This window comes from Lepidochelys olivacea, assembly GCF_965140295.1.
Source record: "Lepidochelys olivacea isolate rLepOli2 genome assembly, chromosome: 20".
Taxonomy (NCBI): Eukaryota; Metazoa; Chordata; order Testudines; family Cheloniidae; genus Lepidochelys; species Lepidochelys olivacea.
Genome location: NC_140430.1, coordinates 21279366 through 21298683, shown reverse-complemented (window position 1 = coordinate 21298683; position 19318 = coordinate 21279366). Strand labels below are relative to the sequence as shown.

Here is a 19318-nt window from a genome sequence, read left to right as displayed (position 1 = left end):
TTCCCTTGTTCAGTTAGCCTGTGAGCTCTACAAGGCAGGGATGAACTTTCGTTGGGGTCTGTGCAGCGCCCGGCACGACGGGGCCCTGATCTCGGCCGGGGTCTGGGCAGAGCCAGACACAACGGCTTCCCCCGGGGGCTTCCCCCGGGGTCTCACTCAGAGCCTCTCGGCACTACCAGAATGAGTCACAGATCTTGCAGGGAGCTCCTGCTGGGGCCAGCCGAGAAGCCCCAGAGCCCCAGGGATGCTCCAGACAGCAGGTCCCTGCAGGAATCTCACCGCCGAGCGTGTGGCCCGGGCTGTGTTGCCCTCCTCAAGCAGTGTGGGGAGATAATGAAGGGGTTGGGTTTTGCAGCTGACCACAGCTGGAAACCTGCGGCCCCAGCTGTGCCAGCCCAGATGTTGCTATGCGAGCAGCAGGAAGTAATTCATTGTACACCAGTGCCCCTGCCCTGCCCTCCCTCGCCAGCCGGGGCGAGAACTCCAGGCTTGGTGCAGCGCCCCCCACGCTGCTCCTTGGCCAGTCCCACACGCCGGTCCGCCCCGGGGCCACGGCCGGGGCGCAGCCAGGGAGGTTTCCAGGACAGTCGTTTCATGGGGGACCCAGGGGGTTCATGAATTGGTGACAGGCCACCAGGCATCCGGGGTCACCTCCAGCTCCGGGCCCCAGCACAAAACCAGCCCATACCTGGCCGTCTGCTCCAAGGGGGACTTTGGGGAGCAGAGGAACGGGGGCTGCGGGTCGGGATTGAGGGGCACCGGCTGAGCTGCTGGGGGAGGGGTGAACCCAGGACACTTTGGACCTGGTGTCTGGGGCCCTGATTCTCCAGGACAGGGGGTGGGGGCTGGGGAACGCTCAGTCCCTGGGGAGGCCGCTGAGTGTGTGGGGATGAGCCTGGGTAGGGAGCGTTCCCCTCTCCCTCGCTGGGGCCTTGTCCCCTTCCTGCCTTACCCCCTGCACGGCCAGGAGCCGCCTCCTCCCCGGGCTGGGGTACGGCTCCCTCCCTGCCAGGCAGGCCCAGGAACCGGGACAAGGGGCTGGGAGGGGGGCTAACCCCTGTGCCAGCACTGGCCTCATCCTGCCAGGGACAGGACCACGGGGCTGAACCTGCCGCCGGGGGCCTGACCTGGGGAACCACCCACACCCAGTGCTGTCGAGCCTGGAGGAGCCGTGGGGATCGGGCTGGGGCTGCCAGGATCTCTGGGGGGAAATTGAGCCTGGGGAGGGGGCCCTGGGGCTGCCAGGATGTCTGGGGGAGCCCAGGCCTGGGGGAGCCCCTGGGTGCCTCTCTGCCCCGGCTGGCGAAGGCCCTGGGCTGAGGCTGGGGTCACTGGGCAGGGAGGTGAGGGGAGGAGCAGGAGGGGGGCTGTGCAGGGAGGGGAGCAGAAGGTGGGGGAGGAGCGGATGGGGAGGTCAAGGGGGGATGGGAGCAGGAGGTGGGGGGAGGAGTGGGCGGGAGTGTGATGAAGTGGGACTGTTCTAATGTTTCCTCTGAATAGAGTGGGGGTGCCTCAGTTTCCCCTATGCAGTTCTTAAGTATCTAGGGGTTGGGATAAGCGTGTATGATCGTTGCAGAGCCCTAGAGGGCAGGTGTGTGCAGGGGTCTGGACACAGAGAATGGCCGGCACCCTCTTTCCTGGCCACTGATGGCCTGGGCCCTTCCCCCCTGCAAGGTGAGAGCTAAAGGGTTGGAGAACAAAGGAATCTGGTGCCCTCCTGGCCTGGGAAAGGGACAAAGCCCAGAGGAGCGGGGGCTGGAGGGAGTTTCAGTTTGGGGCTGGCTGGGGACAAGGAGTGAAGGGCAGACGGGGTTGTCTGGCTCACTGCCCCCCAAAATGGACCCAGCTGAGGGGTCCTGTTCTCTGCACCTACAAGCTCTGTGTTAGACCATGTTCCTGTCGTCTAATAAACCTTCTGTTTTACTGGCTGGCTGAGAGTCCCGTCTGACTGCGAAGTTGGGGGGCAGGACCCTCTGGCCCCCCAGGACCCCGCCTGGGCGGACTTGCTGGGGGAAGCGCACAGAGGGGCAGAGGAGGCTGAATGCTCCGAGGTCAGACCCAGGAAGGTGGAGCCGGGTGAGCTTTGTGTCCTGCAGACAGGCGGCTCCCAGAGAGGAGACTTCCCCAGCATCCTGCCTGGCTTCATGGGGAGCAGGTCAGAGCATCGCCCGGGGACCCCATGACAGGGGGCTGAGAGGGGATGGGAGGAGGAGGTGGGGGGACGAGCAGGCAGGGGGCCAAGGGGGGAGGGGAGCAGGAGGTGGGGGAGGAGCAGGCGGGGGGCCAAGGGGGGAGGGGAGCAGGAGGTGGGGGAGGAGCGGGCGGGGGGCCGAGGGGGGGAGGGGAGCAGGAGGTGGGGGAGGAGCGGGCGGGGGCCGAGGGGAGCAGGAGGTGGGGAGGAGCGGGCGGGGGCCGAGGGGGGAAGGGGAGCAGGAGGTGGGGGAGGAGCGGGCGGGGGGCCGAGGGGGAGGGGAGCAGGAGGTGGGGGAGGAGCGGGCGGGGGGCCGAGGGGGGAAGGGGAGCAGGAGGTGGGGGAGGAGCGGGCAGGGGGCCAAGGGGGGAGGGGAGCAGGAGGTGGGGGAGGAGCGGGCGGGGGGCCGAGGGGGAGGGGAGCAGGAGGTGGGGGAGGAGCGGGCGGGGGGCCGAGGGGGGAAGGGGAGCAGGAGGTGGGGGAGGAGCGGGCGGGGGCCGAGGGGGAGGGGAGCAGGAGGTGGGGGGAGGAGCGGGCGGGGGGCCGAGGGGGAAGGGGAGCAGGAGGTGGGGGAGGAGCGGGAGGGGGGCCGAGGGGGAGGGGAGCAGGAGGTGGGGGAGGAGCGGGCGGGGGGCCGAGGGGGGAGGGGAGCAGGAGGTGGGGGAGGAGCGGGCGGGGGGCCGAGGGGGGAGGGGAGCAGGAGGTGGGGGAGGAGCGGGCGGGGGGCCGAGGGGGAGGGGAGCAGGAGGTGGGGAGGAGCGGCGGGCGGGGGGGGGGCCGAGGGGGAGGGGAGCAGGAGGTGGGGGAGGAGCGGGCGGGGGGCCGAGGGGAGCAGGAGGTGGGGAGGAGGGGGGGGCGAGGGGGGAAGGGGAGCAGGAGGGGGGGAGGAGCGGGCGGGGGGCCGAGGGGGAGGGGAGCAGGAGGTGGGGGAGGAGCGGGCGGGGGCCGAGGGGGGAAGGGGAGCAGGAGGTGGGGGAGGAGCGGGCGGGGGGCCGAGGGGAAGGGGAGCAGGAGGTGGGGGAGGAGCGGGCGGGGGGCCGAGGGGGAGGGGAGCAGGAGGTGGGGGAGGAGCGGGCGGGGGCCGAGGGGGGAGGGGAGCAGGAGGTGGGGGAGGAGCGGGCGGGGGCCGAGGGGGAGGGGAGAGGAGGTGGGGGAGGAGCGGGCGGGGGGCCGAGGGGGAGGGGAGCAGGAGGTGGGGGAGGAGCGGGCGGGGGGCCGAGGGGGAGGGGAGCAGGAGGTGGGGAGGAGCGGGCGGGGGGCCGAGGGGGGAAGGGGAGCAGGAGGTGGGGGAGGAGCGGGCGGGGGGCCGAGGGGGAGGGGAGCAGGAGGTGGGGGAGGAGCGGGCGGGGGGCCGAGGGGGAGGGGAGCAGGAGGTGGGGGAGGAGCGGGCGGGGGGCCGAGGGGGAAGGGGAGCAGGAGGTGGGGGAGGAGCGGGCGGGGGGCCGAGGGGGAGGGGGAGCAGGAGGTGGGGGAGGAGCGGGCGGGGGGCCGAGGGGGAGGGGAGCAGGAGGTGGGGGAGGAGCGGGCGGGGGGCCGAGGGGGGAAGGGGAGCAGGAGGTGGGGGAGGAGCGGGCGGGGGGCCGAGGGGGAAGGGAGCAGGAGGTGGGGAGGAGCGGGCGGGGGGCCGAGGGGAGATCAGGAGGTGGGGGAGGAGCGGGCGGGGGCCGAGGGGGAGGGGAGCAGGAGGTGGGGGAGGATCGGGCGGGGGGCGAGGGGGAAGGGGAGCAGGAGGTGGGGGAGGAGCGGGCGGGGGGCCGAGGGGGAAGGGGAGCAGGAGGTGGGGGAGGAGCGGGCGGGGGGCCGAGGGGGAAGGGGAGCAGGAGGTGGGGGAGGAGCGGGCGGGGGGCCGAGGGGGAGGGGAGCAGGAGGTGGGGAGGAGCGGCGGGGCCGAGGGGAGGGAGCGAGTGGGGGAGGAGCGGGCGGGGGGCCGAGGGGGAAGGGGAGCAGGAGGTGGGGGAGGAGCGGGCGGGGGGCCGAGGGGAGCAGTCCGGTGTCTCAGTCTCTGTCTCGGAAGGGAGGGAGTGGGGCTAATTGGAAGCAGACGCCTCCCACCCAGCGCCGGTTCTTTCCGCCCTCTCCTTGGGGCGGGTGGGGGCCGGCAGCCTGGGCCCCGTCCCAGCGGGGGATTGGGGGGGGCTGTGGGGCGCTGCCCGGCTCCGACAGACGCACAAGCAGACACTGGCAGCGCGTCGTTGTCTGTCCCCCTGGCACGTTCACACCCGGCCTGGCGGGCGGGGCCGGGGCCGCGACGGCCGGCGTGTTAGCCCAGGGTCGCGTCAGGCGTGTTAGCCCAGGGTCGCGTCACCCACTCCTGGGCCGGCTCCAGGCCGACACACCGACTCCCTGGCATGTCCAGCTGGCTCGAGAACTGGGAGCTGCTTTGTCCGCGGCCTGGATGACATCCCCCAGCCGTGGAGAGCAGCTGGCTCCAGGTTGCCTATCACTCCCCCCTGCCGCTCCCAGCCCCACGGCGGGCACCACAGAACCCTGCCCCGATGCTGGGAGCGTGGGAGACGGCGGCAGAGGGAGAATGGCAGTGCTTGCCCCCCGGGGATGGGCTCAGACCAGCTCGCAGCCGAGTGACCCAGAGATCCATGGGGGCTGAAGGCGTCATGGGGGTAAATGTAACCCCCGGCCGAGCATGTGGTCCACTAGCAGATAACAGCCTACTACTGGCAGCAAGGAGCGGAGCTGCTGCTTTAGCTCCAGGGGTGGATCTTGGTGCTGGAGGCCCTGGCATTGGCCCCAGGGGAAGGGTAAAAGTCCAGCCTTTTACCAGCTCAGTCCTGCCCTCCAAAGCCCGGCTGGCTCCCTCGGCCGGGGCACATGAACTGTCCAGGGCACCGGGTGGCCGCCTTGGAACTCGTGGTGAACTGTCCAGGGCACCGGGTGGCCGCCTTGGAACTCGTGGGGCCACCCCCTCCTGTCCGGAGCCCAGAGACGGCGAGCGCTTCGGGACCTTGCGCAGCACTCCCAGGGCACTGTACAAGTGAGGGACGGCTGGCAGCCGCAGCATGGGGCATCGTGCCCTGTCCTGGGGATCAGGTCCTGCCACGCTGGGGAGGGCAGGACCCCAGCAAAGGGGTCAGGGCTCCTCCAGGATCTGTCTTGTCTGATTCCCGGCTGGGGACTGATGCCCCTGCCACGCGGAAGGGCTGGGCCCGGGCCCCAAGAGCCGCCTGTTTCAGCCTGCCGAGGGCTGGGGGGCCCTAAGCGAGGAGCAGAAGGAACGGATTAGGGGCAGGAAATGACAGTCAGACCACCAGCCGTGTCAGGCTGCACAGAAATCATTTTCCCTCCGCCTCCAGCTCCGGGGTTCCAAGGCCAAGCCGCGTGCAGGGAGCGGAGCGAGATGGGGCCAGCCGTGGGACTGGGGGGGGAGGGCTCCTTAGCCCAACGCTTTGGGATCCTTGCGGCACCACCCCGATAGCCTCTCGGTGCGGACGGGGCTGGAGCATGCCAGGCCGCGCGGGAAGCGGGTTCTGCAGCGCTCCCTCGCCCCTGCCATTACCCAGCTCACATGGAATTCATTTGGCACCGGCCAGGGCCTCAACACTTGGGATTTATCTCTGCTTCGCCGAGCGCTGAAGTCAACAAACCCAGACGTGAAGTGGTCCCAGCTGTTTGCAGCCCCCGCCGCAATGATCTCACCCCAGCCAGAGCGGTTCCTGACGAGGCGGGGGGTGGGGGGAGAACCGCCCTGACTCTGGGGCAGGGCAGCGGGTTTGGTCGCCAATCATGGTGCGGGGCTGGGGGGTGGGGGCAGGAATTACCAGAGTTCTGCAGCCCCACAAGCGGGGGGCCGGTCAGGGGGCTGGGCCAGCTCCGCACTCGAATGGGAGAACTCAGCTGCGGGTGCTCTCCCCTTGCAGGCAATGTTGGCCCTGGGGTCCTAGCCTGGCACCCAGGGTATGGTGCTGCGGGGGTCAGTAGGGGGCACCCTCATCTCGTAGTCAGTGTGGGCCCCGGCACGGTGCTAGGGGGGCCGTGCTGCAGGGAGCGGGGGGGCTCAGCGGGGGTGCGACCGCAGTGTCCCAGCCTGGCACTAGGGGGGCCGTGCTGCGGGGAGCGGGGGGGTCTCAGCGGGGGTGCGACCGCAGTGTCCCAGCCTGGCACTAGGGGGGCCGTGCTGCGGGGAGCGGGGGGGCTCAGCGGGGGTGCGACCGCAGTGTCCCAGCCTGGCACTAGGGGGGCCGTGCTGCGGGGAGCGGGGGGGCTCAGCGGGGGTGCGACCGCAGTGTCCCAGCCTGGCACTAGGGGGGCCGTGCTGCGGGGAGCGGGGGGGCTCAGCGGGGGTGCGACCGCAGTGTCCCAGCCTGGCACTAGGGGGGCCGTGCTGCGGGGAGCGGGGGGGCTCAGCGGGGGTGCGACCGCAGTGTCCCAGCCTGGCACTAGGGGGGCCGTGCTGCGGGGAGCGGGGGGGGGCTCAGCGGGGGTGCGACCGCAGTGTCCCAGCCTGGCACTAGGGGGCCGTGCTGCGGGGGGGCTCAGCGGGGGTGCGACCGCAGTGTCCCAGCCTGGCACTAGGGGCGCCATGCTGCGGGGAGCAGGGGGGGCTCAGCGGGGGTGCGACCGCAGTGTCCCAGCCTGGCACTAGGGGGGCCGTGCTGCGGGGAGCGGGGGGGCTCAGCGGGGGTGCGACCGCAGTGTCCCAGCCTGGCACTAGGGGGGCCGTGCTGCGGGGGGGGCTCAGCGGGGGTGCGACCGCAGTGTCCCAGCCTGGCACTAGGGGGGCCGTGCTGCGGGGAGCGGGGGGGGCTCAGCGGGGGTGCGACCGCAGTGTCCCAGCCTGGCACTAGGGGGGCCGTGCTGCGGGGAGCGGGGGGGGCTCAGCGGGGGGGTGATTCCCTTGCGCTCCGTGCTGGTCCAATGGTCACGGGTGTTGCGGGGGGCGATGGGTTTTTCCCACGGGAGCCTTGGCGCTGCTGGTCCCAGAGGAGGCGGCCGGGGGGAGTCGCTGGGGCAGAGAGCGGGGCGGCTGTACCCGGAGCCAAGCGCGGAGAGCGCAGGGCTCTTTGCCCCGCCACGGGCTCAGCGAACGCAGCAAGGGCAGAAGCCGCACTGCAGCCGAACTCAGACTCCCGCCTCGCCCTTTGCCCCAGCGGCGGGGGCCCTTTCGGGGCAGCACCGCCTCCGTGGGAACCGGGGGACAAACCTCACAGGGCACAGGAGAGGGCAGGGTCACTGGGCCCCACACTGCCCCTTCCTCCATGAGCCCACGGTCCAGCTGCCCACATGGGTCCAGCAGCTGGCACAGCACTGGCAAGGCCCTGTCTTGCCCACAGCTGGGTGCCCTCTGTGGGCCCCCTGCCCTGGCCGCAGAGGCCCCCCAGGCAGTTTAGAAAGCCCCGAAGAAAGCCCTGGCTGTAACCGCAGCTGGCAAGCCCAGCCCAGACAGGAGACAGAGGGGGGAAGCTGCAGCTGGTGAAATCTCAGCTTTCTCCAAACAAACCAGCTAAAATTAGCCCCCCGTGTGCTCCGCTGCACAGCGTGGTCACAGACAGAAATCAGAGTGGGAGCCAGCCGGCCAACAACCTTGCCCAGCAGCCCGCTCCGCGGGCTGGAGGGTGCCACGTGGGGTGGAGACCTCGCTCTGGGCCCAACTCTGGGAAGGGGCCGGGAGCATCCTGCTCTTACCCCTCACAGTCGTGGGCCGATTCCCGGCTGAGGTGGCTGACCTGCAGGCCCCTGGGGAGAGGAGCCGAGATTCTCTTGGACCTGGATTAACAACGGGCACCAGCCCTTCTCTGGGCACCTCACAGCCTGTCCCTGGGATCCGGCGTCCCGCTCAGGTCCCCCCACTTCTAGGGGGACATGACAAAGTGGAGAGGGCTCCAAACCAGCGACAAGAATCTCCGTGGGGAGACTGAAGGGAGAGGCAAAAGACGCTCCATCTAGTTAGCGTCTCCAGGACGGGGGTCACAGGCCGTCTGGGGAAGAGATTTCTGACTGTGGACAGCCCTGGAATCTTGCAGACAAAGCTGGCTGGCGTATTTTAAGAGTGAGAGGCATTAAGTCTTGGAATAACTCACCCCGGGCTGTGGTGGGTTCCCCACCACTCGAAGGCTTTAAATGGAGACTGGGTGCCTTTCTAAAGGAGGGGCTCTCTCTCAGCCAGAGGTTCTGGGCTGGCCGCAGGAGTCACGGGGGTGGATTGCTGCCGGCGCTCTGCAGGAGGGCAGACCAGATGAGCAGAACAGTCCCTCTGGCCTCAGACCCAATGAACATTGGGGGGTGTCACAGCACCGCCTGAGGACTGTGAATCCCGAGATCGGCACACCTCCTCCTCGTTTTCTCACCCTGCCCCCCACCGACTTAGCTCATCCTCTGGCTACGGCTTGTCCTATACACCTGGTGCTCTTTGGGGCAGATCTGTCATTTTCTAGATGTCTGGGCAGCATCCTGCCTGGCGCGACAGGCCCTGAACTCAGTTGGCGTCTGTGCAGCGCCTGGCATGATGGGCCCCGGTCTCGGTTGGGGTCTGGGCAGCGCCTGGCACGACGGGGCCCTGGTCTTGGTTGGGGCCCGGGGAGCGCCCGGCGCGACGGGGCCCTGGTCTCGGTCGGGGTCTGCGCAGCGCCCGGCAGTTTGTCCCAAGCCAGTTGGCCTCTCAGCACTTTTGCAATCGAAACGCTAAACAAATCATCACCACAATGTGGATGTACTGGAGCTGTCCCCAGGGCTTTGTCCAGTCCAGGGTCATTATAATGATCTGACAGTGAGAGTTCACAGTAAGGGTTCATGCAGTTTACAGAGGAAGAGGAAACCACACTGGTGTCAATAGGAATTCTCTAATAAGATGCTGTCAACCGATTAGGTCCCCATTTCTGGTACAGGTCCGGCCAGGCCCCGCGTGACTCTGCATCAAAATCCTTGGCATTGTGTCAGCTGCAGAAGGACGCGATTAAAATGCTCCTTGTATTGAGGAGCTGTTTGGAGGCAATTCACAGGCTGAGGAGAGGAGCCGGATTGACAGACGTGAGGCTGACGCCTCTCCAGCGCTGGCAGCTTTTCAATCTGGCCTGGAGGTTTGTTTAAAAGCTCTGCTCTAGTTCAACCAGGCATTAACGCAGGGCGTCCTACGGCTGGCGTGGTGCCGGGGGTCAGACTGGATGGGCCCTGCAATCTAGGAATCTTTGTTCATAGAATAAGGGTAGCCCTGACTGTGTAAGCGTCTGTGTCACCCTCCTGCTGGTGTGCCTCACTTGTGCACTAAAGGGTCCCCTAGAGGGCCAGCTTAGTCTCAGTGAACTCTGGAGATATTTGCCTTAGTGTCCTGCAGCCATGAGTTCCGTAGCTACTTGTGTGCTGCGTGCTGGAGTCTAAACAGCTAACGATAGCATGCGGAACGGCCAGGCTGGATCTGACCCCAGGCCCATCTAGCCTGGCTTGTCTCTGACAGCGACCAACACCAAAGAAGCTGGAAGAACCCTACAGTAGGAGATGCAGATAATCTCCCCCGGCCCCCCACACGTCTAGACGTGAGACCACCTGCTTATCAGACAGCAGCTGGTTTGCTGCACAGCTACCCCGAGCTTCCTTCACGGATCCTGTTTGCCTCATCCACCTGTTACAGCTCGCCATGACCTAGATTATGAGGCGTCTGGGGCAGGGACCATCGATAGACCTGGGCATAATAGGGCCTGGTCCTCGGCAGGGGCCCCCGCCTCCGGCTGTGTACAAGTAACAATCCCGCATACATGCGCTGAGTCCCCCGAGTGCTCCTCTACCACCAGGCAGGCTCGGAGGGGCTCTCTCGGCTTCAGGACTTCAGATGCTTCTCGCACAGCAGGGTCCCGCTAGAACACCAGGACGTTCATAATATGGCTGGAGGGCCCTCTGCTGGCGGGCGCTTACTGGAAACCTGGCTGGTCTCCACAGGGAAGTGTCACCGTTTATCCCAGGGTAATTAGCCCGGCACAGTTACACCGGCACATGGAGACCTATTCTGGGATAGGAGCGCCCCTCCACAGTTTAGCTTCAACCCCTTCCGAGGTGGCATCGTTCTGTCACTGATCCTGACCTGCTTTGTCAGGCGCTCGGAGACCCTCTGATGAGCTGGGCTGCAATCAGAGCAGGCTATGAATTATTATTATTATCCTCGAACAGGGAAATCAGACCAGCAGAACTGTGACACTGCTTAGGGTTCCCTGGGGTGTCCAGGGGGAATCACTACCACCTGCTCATAGTGGGGGGAGCCCTGTCTGCCCACCAGAGGAAACTCTCCCCAGCCACCAGCTGGCGGCAATTCTTTTCCTCGTCAGGCGAGCTATTCACACACCCCACTTCGTTACACCCAAGGTCCAGTCCATTGTCTGGACCCCCACAACGAACCCGGATCCACTGCCTCCCTGGAAACAGGGCACACCAGTTCAGTGGTGTGGTTTCATCTCAGACCAAGACTCTCCCTTAGCACAAGGCACTTAGGGTTACAGTGAATGTACAGAAGAGAGCTTGAGAGAAAGCTTCAGATAAAAGCAAGTGTCAGGGTTTGGAAACATACGGTGAGAAACTAAGAAAAACATAAACCACAACCTAGAGCCTCTATTGATGACCAAGTGACTGTCTGGTCTAATGAGCTATTTCTCACCCGTGGCTCTGACTTAGGTGCTGCTCCGGCCCCATCACCACCGGCCCACGCTCTGTGCTCCCTCCCCCTGCAGTCAGGAATAGGGTGACCAGATGTCCCATTTTTATAGGGATAGTCCCGTTTTGAGGGGGCTTTTTCTTATACAGGTGCCTATTACCCCCCACCCCCATCCCACTGTTTCACAAAAAGAAAAGGAGGACTTGTGGCATCTTAGAGACTAACCAATTTATTTGAGCATGAGCTTTCGTGAGCTACAGCTCACTTCAGTTGTTCACCGTAGTCAGGAAGCAAGGCCCCCTTTCTACAGATGGCAGCTGAGCCCCCCGAGAGCCTCAGTGCTTCAGCCAAGGACTCGAACCCAGGGCTCCTGGCCCATCCTCCTGCTCCGCTCCTACAAGCTTTTCTTCAGACGCACTCAGCTGGGACAGTGACTCTCCTTGTGCCTGCGACCTGGGGTGGCCATTCCTGTGCAGCAGTGGCCAGAGAAACGCTCTGGGTCATTGAATCATAGACTATGGGGTTGGAAGGGACCTCAGGAGGTGTCTAGTCCAACCCCCTGCTCAAAGCAGGACCAATTCCCAGTTAAATCATCCCAGCCAGGGCTTTGTCAAGCCTGACCTTAAAAACTTCTAAGGAAGGAGATTCCACCACCTCCCTAGGTAACGCATTCCAGTGTTTCACCACCCTCCTAGTGAAAAGGTTTTTCCTAATATCCAACCTAAACCTCCCCCACTGCAACTTGAGACCATTACTCCTCGTTCTGTCCTCTGCCACCACTGAGAACAGTCTAGATCCATCCTCTCCCCCTCCCCCGCTCCTCCCATCCCCTTCCCCTCCCCCGCTCCCCCACTTTCCCCTCCCCCGCTCCTCCCATCCCCCTTCCCCTCCCCAGCTCCCCCATCCCTCGCTCCTCCATCCTCTCCCCCTCCCCAGCTCCCCCATCCTCTCCCCCTCCCCCTCCCCCGCTCCTCCCATCCCCCTTCCCCTCCCCCATCCTCTCCCCCTCCCCCGCTCCTCCATCCTCTCCCCCTCCCCCGCTCCCCCCATCCTCTCCCCCTCCCCCGCTCCCCCCATCCTCTCCCCCGCTCCCCCATCCCCGCCCCCACTCTCCCCTCCCCCGCTCCCCCATCCCTCGCTCCTCCATCCTCTCCCCCTCCCCAGCTCCCCCATCCCCCGCTCCCCGTGATGGGCGCTACCCCAACACCTCCCCTCCCCGCTTCGCTCCCCCTTCCCCGCCAACCGGAAGTGCCTCCAGCCCCGCCCCCTAGAAGCCCAGCGAGAGCGCCCCGCCCCCTATACGTCATCGGCATGCGCCGGAAGCGGCTCTGTCTCACCCGCCGCCGCCGCCGTTCCTGGGCGCTCACGTGGGGCCGGCGGCGCCTCTTGCCGGGGCCGGGGCCGGGGCCGGGGCGCCATGATCCGGGCTGGGAGCCGGCTCTGGGGCCGGGGCGCGGCCGCGCGGGTGAGGGGGCCAAAGGGGGCGGGGCAGAGGTCAAGGGCCCTATGGGGGTCAGAGGGCGGAGGTCAGAGGGCGCTCGGGGGTGAAGTGGCCCTGTGGGGGCAGAGGGCACTCGGGGTCAAAGGTCAGAGGGCGCTCGAGGGTGACGGGGCCCTGTGGGGGGCAGAGGGCACTCGGGGTCAAAGGGCCCTGTGGGGGTCAAAGGGAAGAGGTCAGAGGGCGCTCAGGGGTGACGGGGTCCTGTGGGGGGCAGAGGGCACTCGGGGTCAAAGGTCAGAGGGCGCTCAGGGGTGACGGGGCCCTGTGGGGGGCAGAGGGCAGGGCGTCGCCCCGCGGGCGGGGAGGAGGGGGCTGCCCCTTTGCGCCCCCCGCCCCGAGCCTCCCTCTCCGGCGATGTAGCGAAGTCCTCCAGTGCGGGGTTCAAACTCTGCGCTGGTCCGGTTCTGCCGGCCGGGGACCGGCCCTGCTGGCAGCCCCCTCCTGTAGGGGCAGCGTATACGGCAGGCAACCCCCCCTGCTCCAAGGACAGCCGAGCAGGCTGTGGGGCCGAGGGGCGCGATTTCCCCCTCGCCGGGACCAGGGTGGCCCTGGCGGCGCAGCGTTGGAGCAGGGTGCCTGGGGCCGCATCAGTGCGACGTGCGACTGCCACCACTGCGCCGTTCCCCTCGCTGCTCTGAGCTTGACTCCTCCCTCCCCTTGTCTTTCCTTCCTCTCCAAGGCTCTGTCCACCGTGTCTGGCCAGCCGGGGCGTCCCGAGGCTCCCGCAACCTCCCCACGTCTGCAGGATGCCGCATCCCAGGCGGGTGAGTCCCGTTCGTGGTTCTAAAATCCTGCCTCTGCGGTTCCTGTGCCCGGACTCTGTGTGGTGGCCGGGTTTGAGATGATATCGCAGGTGCCATGAGAAGCGGAAGTGCAGGGATTGCGCAAGACCCAGACGGCTGGAACAGGCCAGGGGAGCCGGCTGGATTAGTCTCCTGGGTGTGACAGCAGACAGCACTGGCTGCTGCAGGGTGGGAGACCCTGCAGGAAGTAGCAGTGGGATAACCGCCCCCCAGGGGAAGTGTCTTCCAAACCTCCATTAGAGGTCAGCTCATCCTCTGATGGCGGGGTGGGGGTGGGGGGTTTGTACTGTTGTTTATTTGTATTACAGTAGCACCCGGAGACCCTGACTGTGGTTCAGGGCCCTTGCGGTGATGGGCACCGCAAAGGCCCCTGACAGAGGGTCGGGGCCCACAACATGCCGGGCGCTGCACAGACTCAGAGTGAGAGGTGTCCCCTGCCCCAAAGAGCTCACAGTCTACTGGGGTAGTCAATTATTTGTTGTCACGGTCCACATTTCTTGTTCAAGGTATAGTCAAGGTCCAGACTCCAGATAAAATAATTAAAACATAACAATCATGATAATAAGTAAATAAAAAGATTTTGGGGTCCATTCAGAAGCATCTGGCGGTCCAGATTTAGCCTGCAGTCCGTCTATTGATTGCCCCTGGTCTAAACAGACAAAGGCAAGAGGGGAAACTGAGGCGCAGAGGGGCGAAGGGACTTGCCCTTGGTCACCCAGCTGGGCAGCGGTGGGAATAGGTCTCCTGTGTCTCTGCCCTGTGCCCTCGCCACTAGATCCAGGTGCTGCCTGGTCACTGTTGCAGGCAGACTGTGCTCTTGGGTGTGTTTGGTAGCTCTGGCCAGCGAGCGTAGGGTGGCCAGAGAGCCAGTTTTGCTCTGGCGCTCTGTTGTCTGCTTTGCTGTGTGTGTGATGGTGCCTGGCTGGCTGTTGGAGTTGAATTATGCAGTGGGTTGTGGTTCTGCTGGAGAAGAGCACCTGGCCTCTGCTACCTGCCTTAGCAGAGTGATTTGTTATGTGTTGTCAATCAGGGATGATCAGTTTAACCGGGACGGACTGTGACCATCACGTACCCTGGGCTGAAAATGGGCCAGTTATTCCTGGCCAGAGGCTGCTGTGATCTGCTTGTGGCTGCACAAAGCATGCGGGCTCTGCAGTGGCTGCTCAGACCTCTTTTGTTTGTGTCCCCTAGAAAAGCCGCCCCCGATGACCTCCAGCGCCCCTGTCCTCCGGGATTGCCGCCTTGCAATCCCCTCTCACCGCACAGCCATGCAGGCCTGGGTGGAGTCCCTGAGGCACTACGATGACAGACATGTGGGCCTAGCAGACCTGCACCCCGATGTCTTTGCAGTAATGCCCCGGTACGGTTCAGAGACGCGTCGTCAGCCCGGGGAGTATCCGGGTTAAGGACGAATGAGCCGTGGCAACACAGGGAGAGAGGATTTTGTTACTGTTGCTGCTGTAACCAAAGTCAACCTTTGGACAAACGACCTGGGGGCCTGGCTGGCTCGGAGGGGGTTGGGCAAATGGGACACGGGACCATTCCACTTAAGGGGACACCAGCTCCAATTCAGCCCCAGCACAGGGGAAATGGGGCAGGGAACAGGATACGGGACCATTCCACTTTAGGGAAGTCAGGCTCCAAACTGGCCCCAAGGTGGAGGGGGGCTGGCTGGCTCAGGGGGACAGGGGATGGGACATGGGGCCTTTCCCCTCTAGGGGTGCTGGCTCTGATCTGGCCCTGAGTCAGCACCGATCTGAAGGTGTTGTTGTCTCAAAGCTGTTTTCTGGCCTGGGCCCCACAGTCACCTTTGCGCTGAGATAAAGCCAGACAAACTGAACAATGGGGACAGAACTGCTCTCGGCCCCCCCAGGGGATCACCCAAGTGCCGGCCTTGAGCTTAAACACAGGGATCCTGTCCCCAGGGCTGCTGAGCCGGTCCCTTTGGCCAGGGCTAATTTCAACCCAGAGCAGAGAGAAATCCTGAAACCCTGGGGTGTTCGCTCCCCGATGTTGCTTGTTAAGCTGCCGCTCTGCCCCCTGCTGCGTGCTCCCCAGACACACAGCGCCTGCTGTCTCACTCAGCCCAGCCTGTGCCAACCCCCTGCTCTCTGTGCTTTCCCTCTGCAGGGTCGACATTCTGCACTCGGTCGCAGTCTGGCAGAGGAACTACAAGAGGATAGTGAGTGTGTACAGAGCCAGGGGGTGGGGACCTGAGAGGAATGACAGCTCCTCAGTCTGAGGAGGGGGCTGGAGAGTGCCCACAGGCCAGTGACAGCTGGGTTCTGTTCCCAGCACCGGGAGGGAGCAGGATCTAGTGGTTAGAGGTGGGGGGCCTAGGAGTCGGGACTCTTGGGTTCAATCCCCGTCTCTGTGGCGTCGGATGAGTCCCTCCCCTGTGCCTCAGTTTCCCCCATTGAGTGTGGGCATGTTGGGTCAGGCGGGTCCGAGGTGCTCACTCCCGCTGGGCGCTCTGACCCGCACTCTCCTTTCAGAGCTATGCCAAGGTGAAGACGCGAGCGGAGGTGCGCGGTGGCGGCAAGAAGCCCTGGGCGCAGAAGGGCAGCGGCCGGGCCAGGCACGGCAGCATCCGCTCCCCCCTCTGGCGCGGTGGTGAGTGGCTCCCAGTCCTCGTGTGTTCTGCCCCCACCTGGGGCAGAGGCCGGCCTGACCCTGACACCGGGTGAGGGGCAGGGGGCAAACGGAGACAGGGCCCCGGAAGCTGCGTGACTCTGGGCCCTGCTCCTGTTCGTGTGCCAGGGCGCAGACGGGGCCATGGAGCCCATGACTGGTGCTGCCTGGGGGCGCTGCCGCAGCGCGTGTGGGTTCAGCAGGGGGCGGGGCGCCGGGCCGGGCTCCCTGGATGGGGAGTCAGTGCAGGGCAGTGTGGGAGCAGGGGGGCTGCTCAGGGCAGAACCTGTTGTGCCCCTGAATCTGAGGTGGCCTCCTAGCCATATAGAATGCAGCCTCCTAGCCCCCGCCTCCGGGCACTGATCCCTCCTGACCTCCCGCTGCCTCTCCCTTCCAGGCGGCATCATCCATGGCCCCAGGGGCCCCACCAGTTACTACTACATGCTGCCCATGAAAGTGCGGGTCTTGGGCCTCAAGGTGGCGCTGACGGCCAAGCTGATGCAGGTAGCGCGTGTGCGACTGTCTGTGTACAGGGCCCTCGTGGGCCGCTGGGCTTGTTAGTGTGTGTGGGTGGGTGGGTGGAGTGCCAGGACTCCTGGGTTCTGTCCCGGGCTATGGGACTGGGTTAGATCAGGGGGGGGAATAGGAACTGGGACTCCTGGCTTCTGTCCCTGGCTATGGGACTGGGTTAGATTGGGCAGGGGGACTGGGAACCAGGACTCCTGGGTTCTGGCCCCTGCTCTGGCCCTGGCCTGCTGTGTGTACAATCCCTTGGCTTGCTCACAGATAGAAGAGGGGTGGGCTGGGGTCCCCAGGATCTCATTCAGCCAGATGCAGGGCCCTGTTGCCAGGCATTCTGGTCACTTGGTAACTAGGAGGTTGCGGGATTGTGACCCCTTCCTAGAAGGTCCTTTCCTAGCCAGCTGAAGGGGGTGGGTCTGGCTGGCTCAGGGATGGGAAGGGCCTCAGCTGGCTTGGAGGGGGGATGCGGGGGTCACCCTGCTTCCGGGGGATGGTGGCAGGGGGGTAAAGCAGCTGAAAGGTACCGAGCGTGTTTTGTGTTTCCAGGACAACCTGCACATTGTGGATGGCCTGGACATGCCGACCTGTGACCCCCAGTACCTGGCAGACCTAGCGCAATACAGGCACTGGGGCCAGTCCGTGCTGATTGTCGACGTGTGAGTGGGAGTGGGAGTGGGTGGGGGGAGATGCGGCGCCTCCTTCTCTGGCCTCAGCCAAGGAGAACCGTAAATCCCAGACACCCAGCAGAGGGCGCGATCTGGGGGCCTGGCGGGAGAGGAGAGCGCTGGGGAAGAGCGCCCCCTGCTGGCAAGAGATCTGGGAGCGCTGCAGGGGTGGGGTCTGGGGGTAGCACTCGCAGCCTTCCCCAAGAGAAGTGGGGACTGGTCTCCTTGCTGCCCCGTGCCAATGCACCCGGCTGGCTTGCAGCCTGGAGGAGGGTCTCGGGCATGGTGGGGGAGTCCCCGGGGCAGCCTGGGGCTGAGCTCACGATTCCTTCTCTGCCTCTGTTCCAGCAACAAGATGCCAGAGAACATCATGAAGGCAGCAGCCAGCCTGAAAACCATCACCCTGGTGCCAGCCCTAGGTGAGTGCTGGAGGGGGCGGGGGACGGCCCCTCAAAGTCACCACGCTGGCCTCCCAGAGTGGCCCAGGCTGGGGGTGTTCACGAGAGCCCTGGCCTGCGGGACACGGTGCCTTCCCTCCCTGCTGCATACTGCCCTGTAAGGGGAGTTCGTACTCCTGGCCCTCACCTCGTCCCCCGCCTGCAGTACCGCAAGCACCAGCCCTCCATGACTCTCATCCCGGCATGGGTGGGGGGAGAATCCCCTCACCCACTGAGATGCAGCTGGCTCTGGGCTGGGGCGTGGAGGCTGTTTATAGAGGGATCCCTGGCCTGGTGTTGAGATGCAGCTGGCTCTGGGGTGGGGAGTGGGGACTGTATGTCAGCACACAACAATGTGCACAGCCAGAGAGGGGAGGAAGTCCACAGGGGTCAGGAACCATCGCAGGAGCTGCCATGTGGGCAGGGGGTGCTGGGCTACCCTGCACCGCCCAGAGTCTGGCTGGGCTGGGCATGCCTTGACCCCGCCCTGGGTCTCTCGCAGGTCTCAATGTGCACAGTATGCTCAAGCACGAGACGCTGGTGCTCACGCTGGACACGCTTGCCTTCCTGGAGGAGAAGCTGCTGTGGCATGACTCCCGCTACACCGCCCTGTACCCCTTCCGGCTGCCCTACAGCGACTTCCCCTAGCCCCGAGGGACGGCGCCCGCCGCAGGGAGGCCTCTTGGTCGGCTAGCTCGTTGAGTGAGTTGGCCCCACTGAGCGCATGCGGAAAGGGGACTGGCACCGAGGCAGCTTCCCGCTGCCCTCCCACAATGCAGCTGGGGGCCGCAAAGTGGCTTGGAAGTGACTGTTCGCTGCCCGGTGGACAGGAGAGAGGCTGGGCCGTGCCCTTGGGGGGGGGGCGGGGGGGGCTGCCTTCTCCTGCTTGCTGGGAGCATGACTGTTAAACAGCCCATCCTGCCGATGCACGGCCATTAAAGAGCTGCTGCTCTTGCACTGCCTGGTGCTGGCTTGTCCTGCCTTCTGTGGGGCTGGGGCGCCAGGGCGCCCGAGCTCAGCGTTCCGGGCAGGGGCTGCCAGCCCCGGGGGGTGTTTCCCTTTTGCCCGAAGGGTTTACCCTAAACTGGGGGAGGGGAGGAAGCGAGCAGGAGCACAGTCCCCGGGGGGGCCTCACCCCTCGCCCTGCATGTGGCACGTGGCCACGCAACCCGTGTGATGTGCTGGGGCTGCAGGCCAGGAGCAGCCAGCGCGGGAGCGAGGACTGGTCTGGCCCTTGGGGCTGCCGCGGATGGAGCTGGGTTTGTCCAGGTGTGACGGTGTCCCCGGGGTGCAGCCTTGATTGTGGGAGTGTTGAGCCCAGAGAGACTCTGCTGTGTGACTGCTGATTGAGCAGCCTGGGGTCTCCCCTCTTACCCTGTGATGCTGTTGTCAAGTTACCAGCCTCTGACAGGCACTGCATTTACACAGCCATCCACAAGCAGAGACATGCCCAGCTGCGGTACATGAACGATCTCCCAGTCACTTGAACCAACAACAGAAGGCTCCAGCCAATTCCTCCCCAGCCGTGCACCCCAGAGCTGTTCTGTCTTGCCCTGGTCAGAAGCCTGGCCAGCGTAAGTTCATTACCCAGTCCGCCCCTCCCTCGATGTGGCGAGGACGCGCACCAGCCTTTGTAAAGTGAGCTGAGATTTCCCAAGCTCTTCAACCAAAACACCCTGTTGTAGGTAAAATATAAAGCAGATTTATTAACTGCCCAGAGAGAGATTCAAGTGATTACAAGTACCAAGCGTAGAGATCAGAGTGGGTTACTTAAGAAACAAAAATAAATTTGCAGTCCAAGTTCAGCAAGCTAAGCAGGAGATGACTCAAGCCATGTCTCACCCTGACCGATGGTACAAACAGGTCACAGATCCTCAATACACAGGCTGGGACCATCCTCCCCCAGTTCGGTCTTTGCCTCCAGCCATGTTTCCAGGTGTTGAGTTGTGAGGGGAGTGAGGCCAAGTGATGACATCACTTC

The 19318-nt window shown here is 65.2% G+C and overlaps 1 protein-coding gene across 2 annotated transcripts; it reads left to right on the top strand.

Annotated features, from left to right (window-relative positions):
* Positions 1-12081: 12081 nt before the first annotated feature.
* On the top strand, positions 12082-19050 carry MRPL4 (mitochondrial ribosomal protein L4). 2 transcript variants are annotated; one of them, XM_084609956.1, is made up of 9 exons: positions 12082-12243; positions 12959-13043; positions 14274-14442; positions 15213-15264; positions 15578-15695; positions 16111-16217; positions 16782-16891; positions 17249-17319; positions 17840-19050. In XM_084609956.1, exons 1-9 carry the CDS (start codon positions 12196-12198, stop codon positions 17983-17985), a joined length of 906 nt encoding a protein of 301 aa, XP_084466082.1. In that variant the 5' UTR covers positions 12082-12195; the 3' UTR covers positions 17986-19050. The 2 variants fall into 2 exon arrangements, with proteins under 2 accessions (XP_084466082.1, XP_084466083.1); XM_084609957.1 differs by lacking the exons at positions 12082-12243; positions 12959-13043 and adding an exon at positions 13076-13324.
* The last annotated feature ends 268 nt before the right edge of the window (positions 19051-19318 follow it).